General features: G+C 34.9%; 1 protein-coding gene across 1 annotated transcript; it reads left to right on the top strand.

The window, feature by feature from the left end:
• The first annotated feature begins 627 nt into the window (after positions 1-627).
• On the top strand, positions 628-12,421 carry LOC113092456 (uncharacterized). Its single transcript, XM_026258056.1, has 6 exons — positions 628-686; positions 1,347-1,494; positions 7,687-8,753; positions 8,828-8,983; positions 11,392-11,484; positions 11,570-12,421. The coding sequence occupies exons 2-6, from the start codon at positions 1,410-1,412 to the stop codon at positions 11,858-11,860; spliced, it is 1,692 nt and encodes a 563-aa protein (XP_026113841.1). The 5' UTR covers positions 628-686; positions 1,347-1,409; the 3' UTR covers positions 11,861-12,421.
• The last annotated feature ends 976 nt before the right edge of the window (positions 12,422-13,397 follow it).

The raw sequence follows: 13,397 nt of genomic DNA, 5'->3' as shown, positions 1-13,397 counted from the left end.
AAAATAAAGGGTTTCACCTCTGGTTTACAAACCACCTTATGTCCTGTAACACCAACCATCTGTCTGTTTGTGTGCCTTTTTTTTTTACTGCTGCAAATAACTAAAATCAAATAACTGAAATTGAACCCAGTTTTCAGCCATTTAGCTCTGCACTATAAAATTAATAAACACTCCACTTACATTTGTGTTCTTGCTGTCACCATGGCATTATCAACCCTGGAGTACAATTAATAATAAAACATAGCACCATTACCTGTTGAATGTTGCACTTTTTTTTGTTAGTTTTTGCGTAGTCATCTGACCCAAATATTTATACGATTTATTTTATTTGCAAAATATTTAGTTAGTTTGTTCTACAATACTCTTTTCAAATAAAAAAATTTGTTAGTGAATAAGACCCTGGTGCAGTAAATTGAGGACCCAAACATTACTACAATTCTGTCTTTTAGACTGAATGTCAAAGCACATCACTGCCCAATGTGTATTTAAATATGCTTTGCACTAAGAAATAAACCCTGATATACGCTGCCATATGTTTTATCACTAGCATGCATGTGCGCATATTACTATGCACCTTCGTGATTTTAAACAGCAGCGTGTGAGCGGGACATTTATTCTGGGCTAGTGGTGTGACGTCATAGAGCTGCGCCGCGCTGCAGCGTCTGTTGCCACTCGGCTGGAGAAAGGTTTGTGTTTTTAACCATTTAAAGTTTTTAAATGTGTGCAAACTCTGTAGTATATTTTTATAAGCATTTCACAAGCAATGTTATTATTATTTAACATAATACTGCAATAATTTATCTAACATTAATGATCGTTAGTTTGTGTGAGTAACGCGCATCTATGCACGAGTTAACAGAAAACGCGCGTCTCGGTTTCTAGTAAACATGAATTCAGCGCTGCTGAGTAGAGACGGGACATGGAGCTTTTCGAGAATTCGAGTCAACTGAACCAAATGCTTCGAATGATTCAGTGTTTCGAAGCGTTCGAATCACCGAACTCTGACGACACCTGGTCAAAACGTGCACGTAAACGTGTAATTACAGCTTTTACAAACCAATGGCAAACGTTTTCATGAAAGTGCAATCTCTTAAAAGTGTACTGGGTTGTTATCTTCAGTTCATTAAATACAAATATAAATAATAACTAAACATGGCGTGTGTGTACAGTTTCTGTTCTTGTTCATTTAAGTTCTGGTTTTGAGTTTATTTTATTTATTTATATATTTTTGTCTAATCGGGCAGTTAGAAGTGCATGGACTACTAAACTAGGGAGCTTACTGAGATGGAGATTAAGTTTGGATTTACATTTCTTTCTGTTAACTATTCTCATGTTAAACACAACAGAGTGTCCAATCACAAACTTTCCTGCTGAAGAGGCTGAGATCCACGTGACACACTTTTATAAAGATGGAGTTTATTAAAGAGGAGAGTGAAGATTTGAGGATTGAAGAAACATTCAGAGTCAGACATGAAGATGCCCAGGCACACACAGGTTGGTTTATCTTCTCCAAGCTTAATCAGTCATTTGATCCATACTAAACTGTTGAGCTGTACAGTAATGAATCATATTAGCACTGTAATTAAAGCGGTTTTGTTTGTTTTGGAGTGGGTTGACTCGTGGACAGACATGTCGAGATCACATGAGCGGCCAAATACTAAAACTACCTTTAAGTGCACCTGAGAAGATCTTACTTCCAAATTGGGCATTTGTTATTGTGACTTGTCACGCTTTAAGGGAAAATAAGACAGAAGTAGTTTAAAATGATTATTAACTTCGAATTATTAACTACCCAATAGCAACTTAAAAACAATGAAAACCATTCATTTCTTTCTTTTAACTATGCAACTAGCAAATATTTTTTTTTATTTTTTTTTTTGTACAAATCTGTAAAATGTGACTACCTTTACATTTTTTAAATGTCTATGAGTGGTTATTTTTCTTCTAATCCTTTTAAAGCACTGTATCAAACCAGTGTCTTGCAAACCTGTTTCCAGGTTGACTGTTTTAGTGAACTTTTATGTGTTGCAGTGTTAGCATCATCTGTAAATGCTTCTTTTTACAAAGAAACATAATAAATACAATTGAAAAATAGTATTCAGCTTTTTGTGTTATGCAACATGGAAGCAAAAATATTCAGAGCTTCATAAAATTCTGAGGACCAAAAAACACTTGGCTTACAGGTAAAATATTGGCATATTAACATACCTCGACATAAATATAGGTAAATATTAATCAATCGAATCGAATCAAGCCATAAATAAGCCAGTGGCCAGCAACATAATAGATGGTTTGAACCAAACTGTTTGGTTGTTAGTGAGTTACACGAACAGTTCAAATCAAAGACACAAGTTGACACTAAAGAAAACATCTGTCTTAACTTTCACATCTTCTAAAACCTCAGTTGTAAACTATATTATAATTATCTTTTAAAGAAAATAAATTCAATACTGTTTAATGGTGGTTAGAAATATTTTGGCCTGTACATTTTCTGAGTCCACTCTCTGTTGACATGTGTTTTGTACTCGATCTGGCCTTGTTTTTATATCTTCATTTAAAGGGGTCATGCATCTTTTTTTTTTTTTTTTTTTTTTGTCTTAAGGGGCTAAAATAATAATTGTGGGATTTATTAATATTATATATATTTAATTTATAAATAAAAGACTTGTTTTCAACAGCCTACATACTTCATAGATGGGCGCTGCTGTGATTTTAGGTTTAAAACGAATAAATACTCCGTACATATCAAACAATCTGTGATAGACAAAGCAATGGTGACTACATAATAAAAGAAGTTACTCACATTTGTGTGTTGCAACATTAATGTCGGATCCAATATAGTCGGCACAGAATCTTCTTTTAGTTAAAATTTTTCTGAAAATCCTTATTTCGAATTGTGCCTAGTTTCTAAATGAATCCACTGTGAAATAAAAAAGAACACCAGGTTGATGGGAGATTTTAATGTTCATTTTGATAATACTGCTAACACTCAATATAATGACTTTAAATTGGTTCTGGACAGTGCAAAGCTTTTGCAGTATGTTAACTTTCCAATACATAATAAGGGACATATCTTAGATCGTGTATGCTGTTCAGGTGTTATACCTCATAACCTTACTTCAATTGAATTTCCTATTTCAGATCAGAAGCCTATATTCTTTAATTTCTCTTTCTTTGGCAAGAGTTGAACCTTAACGCTCTGTTTCATTCCGTAATATAAAAAATATTGACCTTAATGTTTTGGATGGAATGATTGATTACGCTGTAAACCAGCGCTGTTTTTCTACTTCTACATCTGATTTGGAACACTCCTATAACAACAGTCTGTCTCAAATACTTAACACTGTGGCTCCTCTGAAAACCCGCAATGTATCATTTGTTAACCCTTCTCCTATGTATACTTCTGAACTCGGCCTTCAGAAGGCCTTGGGTTGGTCAAGTGGAGAGACTGTGCAAAAGAATTGGCCTTGGAGTACATAAGCAGATGTATTCTGAGCATCTGGTTTACTACAAGGCAGCATTGGAAAGAGCTAAATCATCATTTTATGCAAATATTATTGCTAATGGACAGTTTAATACAAGGACTTTGTTCAGTACTGTTGAAACCTCACAATACTGTTTTATTTTCTCCCAGTCAATGTGTGTCTTAATCTAATTTTTTAAACTCTAAGATGGACAGCATACATTATGAATTGGTTAATTCTGTGTTGATATCTAGTGATTATCAAAATGGACTTAACTATATTTGTTTGTCTGCAAGTACTTTCTCTAATTTTGAGCTGCCTTCAGTTGATTATATTACTTAGCAGATCAAGAAGTCTTAGACTTCCACATGTTCACTCGATCCCTTACATACTGTTTTAGTGAAGTCCTGTAGCCATTCAGTTTCCTCTATTATTATAGCTATTGTGTGTTCGTCATTATCAACTGCTACTGTTCCTTCATCTTTAAAAATAGCTTCTATCACTCCAATTCTTAAAAAGACTTCGCTGATCCTAATGATCTAAATAAATACAGGCCTATTTCTAATCTCCTTTTTTTTTCAGAAATACTTGAAAGAACAGTAGCAGCACAACTTGAATCGCATTTACAAAGTAATGAAATTTACGAGCATTTTCAGTCAGGCTTTCAACCCAAACAATTTGTGCAGATTAAAAATACACGTTCAGATCCTGTCTCTGTTAATCATGGCATACCACAGGGAGTGGTGTTGGGTTCACTTTTATTCATCATTTCTATTCTACCTATTGGTCGTATTTTTCGTTCCTATGGTATAAAATACGCTGATAACACACAAGTGTACATTTCTACAAGACCTAATGTTTCTCATCCCCCTCCTGACTTTACTAAATGTCTCCAGGATATTAATATTTTGATGACTAACATTTTTTTTAAATTAAATACCAATAAGACAGAAGCCCTCATTGTGAGTTCAAGGTCTGTCTTATAAAACTCAATCCTTTACTTTGTTCATTGATAATTGTTCAGTTAATTTTTCTGCCCAGGTGAAAAGTCTTGGAGTTATACTGGGTGGTTTGCTTTCTTTTGGTTCCCATATCAGTAATATTTCACGTTCTGCATTTTTTCATTTACGCAATATTGCTAGACTTCGTTCTTTACTCTCTCAACATAGTAATGAAGTGCCTATTCATTGTTAATTTAGAATTCAGCAGCTAGGATAGTTACCCGTTCATGTAGTTTCGATCACATAACTCCTATTCTTTTTAAGTTGCATTGACTTCCTGTTTATTATCGTGAACATTACAAAATTTTACTTCTTACCTACAAAGCTTTTCATGATTTGGCACTAGGGATATGCCGTTATCAAATGTTCCTGTTGCGGTTAATTGATAATGCTTTTATCAAGGTATACGGTATTGCCACGGTATTACATTTTAAAAAAAAAGTGGTCTTAATACAGTATAACAGGTTTAATAACTTTTTTTTTCTTATAGCAAAAATAACTAAACATTTTAAAAAATAAAGCAATACAGAAAAATATTTAAAAGTTAAATGTTTTACACTTTAAAGTGCAAAAGAACTATAAAAACCAATAGATGTCACTTTACAGTAAGACCTCATTAGTTAACCTTAGTTAATGCATTAAGATTCAAGGCAAGGCAAGTTTATTTATAGCACATTTGGTACACAATGGTAATTCAAAAAGAAAGTAAAAAAAAAAGTCAAAAAGAAAAATAATCACAAAACTAAAACAAGCAATTTAAGAACTTGAAAATGAAAATGATTTAAAAATTGACTTAAAATGAATTTGACAGTTTAAAAAATAGAAAATGATTTTACATAAAATACAGTGCAATAAATAAAATATAGTGTAATCAGTTCGGACATCGCATAGTTCTCATTCAATAAATGCACAGCTAAACAATGAGCAATAGCTACATTTACTATAGAAGTTATTAATATTTGTTAAAAAATCTTAAAAGTCTTAGTTCATGTTAGTTCATTTAATAACACAGTGGCAACTTTCAATTTTAACAATGTGTTAAGCGCCATCTGCTGCCAGAGAGTGAATGTGTTTTCATTCAGCGCATCTCTCACATGTTCCTCCAAGTGCTTCTCATACGTGCTTGTTTACATCAGAGCGCATGCGCTTTTTCAAGCATCATACAGCGATGTTGTGCATTTTAAGCAGCTGATGGGAATAATATTCTTAAAATGTATTCCAAATTCTGAATAATTTGTAATGTATATTTATTCACTGTATTTAGAAGTGCCCACGGTAACAATATCGTGCATATTAATCACCGCAATATATCGTATTACGAATACCGGCACAGGTCTGTTTGCACCCCATTATCTTTCAGATCTTCTCCATCTGTATACTCCTTTGCGCTCATTGAGATCATCTACTGCACATTTATTGTCTGTTCCAAACTCCAAGATGAGTGCCTTTGGTGGTAGGGCTTTTAGTTGTGCAGCGCCGAAGCTATGGAACTCTTTACCTTTGCACATTCGAAAGCTGGATTCTATTTCTCATTTTAAAGTTCAGATAAAAACATATTTGTTTAGAATTGCTTTTAATTCTTTTCTCGCTTAATGTGTTGTTATAATGCTTGCATTTTATGTTTTGTTTTATTGTACAGTGTCCTTGAGTGTCTTGAAAGGCGCCTATAAATAAAAGGTATTGTTATTATTAAAGGACCAAGTTCTTACTGACGCGGTCTGGAACTTCATTAAAAAGAAGGTTTATCCACTTCTTTTAATGTTAGGATCAAAAGGAAGGCAAAAGCAAATTTTTCAACAACTTTGCACTGTAGCGTTTTGTTGTCTTTGGAGGCATCTTTATCGTTTGGATTCTGGATAGACCAGCGGTTACCCACTATGTGTGTGAATTATTGGCATATTCCCCAACCTTTCGTTTTGACCGATTGGCTTTAATATTAGCCGTTTCTTGACTAATGAGAGAGTTTTGAGTTCTAAAACTTAAGATGTTTTTATACTACAATGTAATTACAGTGTGCCACTTGTATTTCAAAAGGTCAAGGTAATATTGATTTCTCTGTTCATGACCCCTTTAAAACCAACATAGTGCAGACACAATGTCAGTCAGAGATTAGGCTCATTTAAGATGAGCAAAACCTGCTCAGAACCAATCACTGTTGCTGGATATCCATTACACTTCAAACAAAAGGATTGAGTTTCATTAAATTGAAAGTGTCTGTAAAAAATAGCTAAAGCATTGGAAATACTAATTCCAACCAACATAGCACTAATAAAGAAATTCCAATCAACTGGAGATGTAATTAATTTATGCACAAGAGGACATCTGTCTATAACTATGTTTCCATTGTTCTCTTTTTATGCACATTTTGAAGTATCACATCAGAAACAAGTGATGGAAATGGCAAATGTTGAAGAAAAAAATTATTAGCAAAAAAGTTTTTATGCTTGCTTGAGGTGGTTTTTGACTTGTGTGAAAAAGGGTTATTGCGAATAATGGGAGATTGAAATGCATTTGCAGAATAACCCATCAAAAAAATCATGTGACTTTGAGCCATGGGATGGAAAAACTGAATAACCAGCAGACCGATCTTGTTCCACAGCATCTCAAATGTTGTAATGGTCATTCCTAAATGCCCGTGCAAAGTCTCTTGTCAAAGTCAAACAGTAGGGATCCACATATGAAAGCAATGACCATATTTATTGTTTCATTTGCTTGCTCTACGGCACAAATAATTAATGAAAATGATTATATTCATTGGCTTCTCCTACTTTTCTTAGTGTGGAAGTGACAATTTTTTGTTCTATAGACTCATTGGATGGAAATGTCTTATTTGCGAATGTTCTATACAAACACTTGCAGATAAATCTTTAAAAAATACAAAAACTGAGTGTTTTGAATTTACATTCTGCATAGTGTGAATAGAATATTCAGTGCAAATAAGTGATTTATAGTGTGAGAATGTACAGCTAAGCATATGGTTTCAGCCTGTACTTATGGCAATTTTGGGGGCTCATTTAGTCATCTGGAAGTTGGTTCCATCGCCAAGTTTTGTAAACATTCTAGCAGTCCTACCACTAATCTTGTTTCAAAACAGGTGCTTTCCACTTCTCTTTTAGACAACACTTTTGCAGATTTTCCTGCTAAGGGAAGTTTATATGGAACGATCCCCACCCCTTTGATTTTCTGTTACTCAAACTGAAGTGATGTGGTTTCTCTTACAGATGTTCCAAAATCTTGTCCAGCCAAACTTCGCGTAATTCTTCAAGACCATGATATTCGCAAACTTGACTTGCCTCATGGAATCCCTGGAACTGTGAGTGAACTTGAGTCTGTTATGAGGAAGACATTTGGCCTTAATGGGAACTTTACTTTGCATTATAAGGATGCTGATTTCGGAGAGGAATATTTTTCTCTTACCTCAACAAGTGACATCAAGGACAAGGACACAGTTAAGGTGATCCACATTGTTGAACCTCCCACACTTACGCTGACTTTTACTGATGTGGAGAGTTCCATTAAAAGTGCATCAAAGACCTGCATCCAAACCTCAGTCCACACTTCAGTGACCGACATCTACCCTTCTATCAGCAGTTCCAATTCTGGATCGCAGGATACACCGATTCTTTCATTATCTGAACACAAGACTCAGCGTTCACAGCGTTGGCCTTCTGAATTCCCAGTACCTCGCTTTGCCTATGATACAGAACTTGTGCTTGCCACAGCAAGTGAAGCTTTCAAGAAGAATGGAATTCAACTCAACTTTACATCAATCCTTCCAGACATCCTAGAGAAACTGGCTGAAAACATCTTTCAGTATGTTGCCTACCCAACAAGCGCGCAGTTGTCTGATGTTGCAGAGGCGCTGATTCAGAAATATCCTTGTCTTAAAGAACCAGGCTCATATAATGGATGCTATGGATGGCGACAGAGACTGAAATATAAAATGGGCAACTACAGAGCAAAGCTGAGAGGACTTGGATGCCTTGAACTCGATGTTAACTCGGTCAAAAAGAAGCGCGCACATGAAAAAGCACCTGCAAAAAATATCAAAAAGCCAAGAAAGGCAGAGGTGAACTTTTTGCCCCCTCACCCTCTAGGAGAAACCGAGGAAAGCTTGGAACATCAAAGGGTGGAGCTCCTTAATGAAATGAAGAAGAATATGAACTATCAGATCATCAGTGAAAAAATGGCAAAGACATTCTCTATTCGCAGGCAGGAAATTGTCAGTCAAGCAATACCAGTCAATGATATAAAATACAGATGGCCTGCTCTTTTTCATGCAGCTCAGGTAAATATATTTTTTAGAAAATAGTTTGCAGTATGTGTTTTATTGCATTAAATTTTGCAAACAAATTTTTACAGATAAATGAAGAATTCGAAAGGATCACCACTGTTAATCTGGAGGCAATGTTCATGGCAAGACTGGACCAATACTCTCCTAAAATAATGTCCTTGGTGTTGTCAAGAGGACAGTCTTCAAAAATGAGTATTCATCGTATTAAGAACATGCTGCTAGAGGTATGAATAAATGTTACAAATAGAAACATAAGTGTTTTTCATGTAGGTGATATTGGGTTGGTTGGGTGGGGGGTGCTGTGTTGGGTCAATTCAAGTGAATTTTATTTGTAGAGTTTTTTTTTTTAGAGTGCACATTGTTTCAAGGCAGCTTTGTTACAGGGACTGATTATTGCAAATGCAGATCCCAGTGTGTTCTGGTTAAACAATATTTCTATATTTATTTTTTGCTAAGGTAAGGTTTGCATATGGTGGTGTGTTCTTAATGACAGCTTTCCTAAAATATATATCCTATTCCTAAAATAAGATATCCCAATATATCGCCTTGCTTACAGTATCGCAGTGTATCACAATATATCGTATTGCAACCACTGTATCGTGATGCGTATCATATTGCCAGATTCTTGGCGATACACAGCCCTAACAATTATCCAGTTGAGACATCTTATAATAAAAGTATGTTTGTGGATAAAGTTGAAGAAGCATATCATAGTTGTCAAATAAAGTTGCTGTGATATTGTGGATAATGAAATCAGTGAGGTTTTGTTTTAAGTATAGAAATGCATGGATTAAATTATAGCTGTCATTTTTATTATAGTTGGGATTATAAGACATTGGAAAGCAACATCAAATTTGGTCTGAGTTGGATATGCCAGGATCTAGTATCCACAAGATAAATACTCTGGGCCCTATCAACTTCAGATGAGAACTATATTCACACTAAGAACAATAAAAATAACCATATTCTCTATTTATTCTAAGTGCACGTGCATCTACCACTTAAAATTCTCGAGCTCATTATAGCAGGATTAATTCTTATTGGCTGTCAATGTTTGTATCGTTCATCATTTTGGAAGTGATTCCAACGATATCGTACCTCTGTGTCTTTATCGTTGTAGTGTGGACTCTGCTATTCTTTAATATTAAGAACGATTTTTAGAACTATATCTTTATCTTTAGTGTTATTTTTCTAGTTATCATCATTGGTGTGAACCTGCCTTTAGGCATATGTTCATAAGGTTGGTTTGGGCTAAAGCACTTTTGGCTTTAACTTATCACAGTTCACTCCGCTAGTGGCCACCACTGTGCAGAAAGCTTCTTTACATCTCAGTCTATGTGAATATAATTCTGAAGCTGTAATTCACCCAGTGTTTGATTAGGCTAACTGAAGTGTTTTCGTTCCAAGAATAAAATGATCATTACACTGGTATTCGTACATTAGTTCAGAGTTTGGTCTAACTATGGCACAGATACAGGGAATAGTTGTGCTAAATCAAAGATGTCACTGTCCGCGTAGCAATTTAGTGTGCACATTTCATCCGTGAAAACGCAAGTACTCTGGCTTACCCTGTCAGAAGCTGCAGTTCTGAAAACATTTCGCCTTCCATGGCAGCAAATTGAGGAGCTACCCCCTCAGCCACGTAATTCAGCTGCTGACGGATCTCCTCTTTTTTTTTCCTTTTGATAAATGTAGTTCCAACTATTCTGAAGTGCTGGTTTTATAAAGAACACAGCTTTCTCACATAACGCACTAAAGCAGTACCTGCATAGGGTGAATTGATTCTCAAGCCATCGTTATCAACCAGTTCAGCACCACTGCCATGGACAGCACCTGGTTATGTATATTATGTTATGTACATTCTCACACGTAAGAATGTATACCTTAAGCAGATTCTTAAGGTGTATTTCTGGGAACTCTCCTAGAAAAGTTATACCTTTCGGTTAAGGTATACCTTTACTGTCTCTGTAGCATGCTAAAGAGAAAACTTTGAAATGAAACCTTAGAGGCAGCTAATCAGCAATCAGCTTTACGTCACATACTTTTTCTAAAATCTTGGCCATAGATAATAGGTTTTAAATCAGTCTAATTGACCAGTTATATCAGGTCTTGTTGGGGCTTTATGTAAAGGGGTTTGATAATAGCCAGCTTCAAAGTTTTTGGGATGTGTTGACATGTACTTGTGCTCTCAGAGCTTCTGAGGTTACAAGTAACACCTTTTCAATAGCTGTGGATATAGAACCATGTAGTTATGATATATTATGTCATGCAGAATAAGGCATAAATATGTTCTATTAGCTCATACAGAATTCTTTAAGGACGTCTGTCTGTTGTTGACTATTTGAATGCCAGTAAATATTTATCATAATGCATAATTTTCTTAGTATGATTGAATTCACCAACAATCATAGCTTCATCAACACTACTAGAAAAACTGTGAATATTGGAATATTTGAAGGGTGGTCAGAATTTTATTTTTAAATGAATAATACAAATTTATTTGATGATTTGATTTTAATGAGGGTTGAGATCAATAATTGTAGTGTAAGTGTAGTAATGAACCTCAATCTTTAAGTCACTGTTTCTCCCATTTTGATGGATGAGTAGTCTAACACATTTTTCTCCTTTACAGGATTATTCTGTGGAAGGAAGGAGAGAAGCTACTATCCGTTCATTGGTGGTATTTCTCAGAGAAAATGAGGAAGATCTGTTTAAAGAACATTTGGTAAGTCAGGCACAATGTACTTTTTATTAATCTCGTTTTTCAATATGATAACTTCAAACTCTGACATTGGTTTTGTTTTTCTTAGGATGATGGGGATATTGGCAATGAAGAGATGAAGATTATTATAACTAGAGGTTCCACAATGTTAGAACCAGCCAGAGCAACAATTGTGATTGAGGGAATGGAAATCCAGCAAGACCTGGACGTAGCCAGGGCCTGTGCATTGCTAATGGGACTTATATACGCACTCAACCTCAGCTACCCAAAAGAACTAAAAAACACTTTTGAGGCATTTCAAAAGATATTCCTTGAGCTGGATGATATGAAAGCTAGCCCGAAGGTAATGTCTCTAAAAAACAAACTATTAAAACTGTAAAGAATTAGGTTGCTGTCATCAAATTCAAGTACAATTACAGCAGTTGTATGCTTGACAAGTAGCGGTTTATTTGGAACACCTAGATAAAATTAATGTTTAAAAAAAAAAATCAACAGCGTTAGTTTTAGCTTGGTGGACAACCAGTGTTGTTGAAATTTATTGTTTTCAGTGTTCTTTTTTGGAAGTAAAACCACATATTTACTCACAAAAGAGCTTGGGAAACATATTTTTCTCATGGTTTGTGCCATTTGATTCATTTTTGGCAACACTAAATCTATGGATATTCCTATTCAGATATGTTTTAAAGCACTGGATTCAGTTCAGAGGATCAAAATCCATGTTCTTAAATTGAACATGTTGTTTTATTTTGTTTAAGGGAAACCTGGAAATTGTTTTAAATATATTTTTTTGTTTGTGCATAGATATGTTCACGATTACCAAATTATTTGGACCAAACAAAAGTTGCCATAAGTTTTATATTAAACAACTGTTTAAACTGGAATTGCTATGTTTTATTTGTTCTTGCTAAAGTGAAATAAACACTAAGTAAATTTGGAGTAATTTGGGCATAAATCAGACCTTCCTGAAAACTCCGGATTCACAAACACTTTGTAAATGTCCGATTTGATAGTTAAACGTGTATGCTAATGAATTCGTCATTCGTAATTAGGGCGCTCCTGCACACTCATTCACAATTAGCATAATCCCCTCCTATGAATTACAGATACACAATTTGCGTGTCCAGGAATGCTTTTGGAATATTCCGGTCTGCTTTCTCAGGTTTTGTCTCCAGTATATAGCATACATGCAAAAAAGTCTACGCCATATGCCTGTCAATATATATTTAATAATGTGTCCACACCAAAGTATTTTGGTGGCAGACAAAATGACTTATTTTCAATATAAACTTAATTGTGGCTGGATTAAAAAAAAAAAAAAAAACTTTTCATAACAGTCTTGGGCATGTCAAAGATTAGTAGCAACATTGGCTTTGATGCAGTATTAGTTTTTGTCCAGCATAAGATTTAATTTGTTTCTCCCTTATTTGTTGTTGGTGGCTGTTTTTGCCCCATTGACTTCCATTATAATGACATTTTTGGATTTCAAAGCCATGACATCATGTAATCATGCATTCTTGATTGTTTGTGGTTTTCCCTTTTGGGAAGAGGCAAAATTTGTTAATTTTACAGTTGATCACTAGGTGGGCCCATTAACCCTTTAGATAGGCCTGTGCAAAAAAAGGCTTAGTTTCTGGCTTGTATATGGAGTTATATGGAGTATAACAGCAAATTATAGTGTTTGTGTGTGTGTGAGATTCTTGATTGTTGGTGGTTTTCCCTGTTCGGAAGAGGTAACATTTGTTATTTTTACAGTTGATCACTAGGTGGGACCGTTAACCCTTTAGATAGGCCTGTGCTAAAAAAGCTTAATTTCTGACTTGTATATGAAGCTATTTGGAGTATAACAGCATATTATATTGTGTGTGTGTGTGTGTGAGAGAGAGAGAGAGAGAGAGAGAGATAATGTGTGAGAGAGA

Source organism: Carassius auratus, unplaced genomic scaffold, assembly GCF_003368295.1.
Source record: "Carassius auratus strain Wakin unplaced genomic scaffold, ASM336829v1 scaf_tig00214598, whole genome shotgun sequence".
In the NCBI taxonomy this organism is placed as follows: domain Eukaryota; kingdom Metazoa; phylum Chordata; class Actinopteri; order Cypriniformes; family Cyprinidae; genus Carassius; species Carassius auratus.
This window is presented reverse-complemented; position numbering and strand designations above follow the sequence as displayed.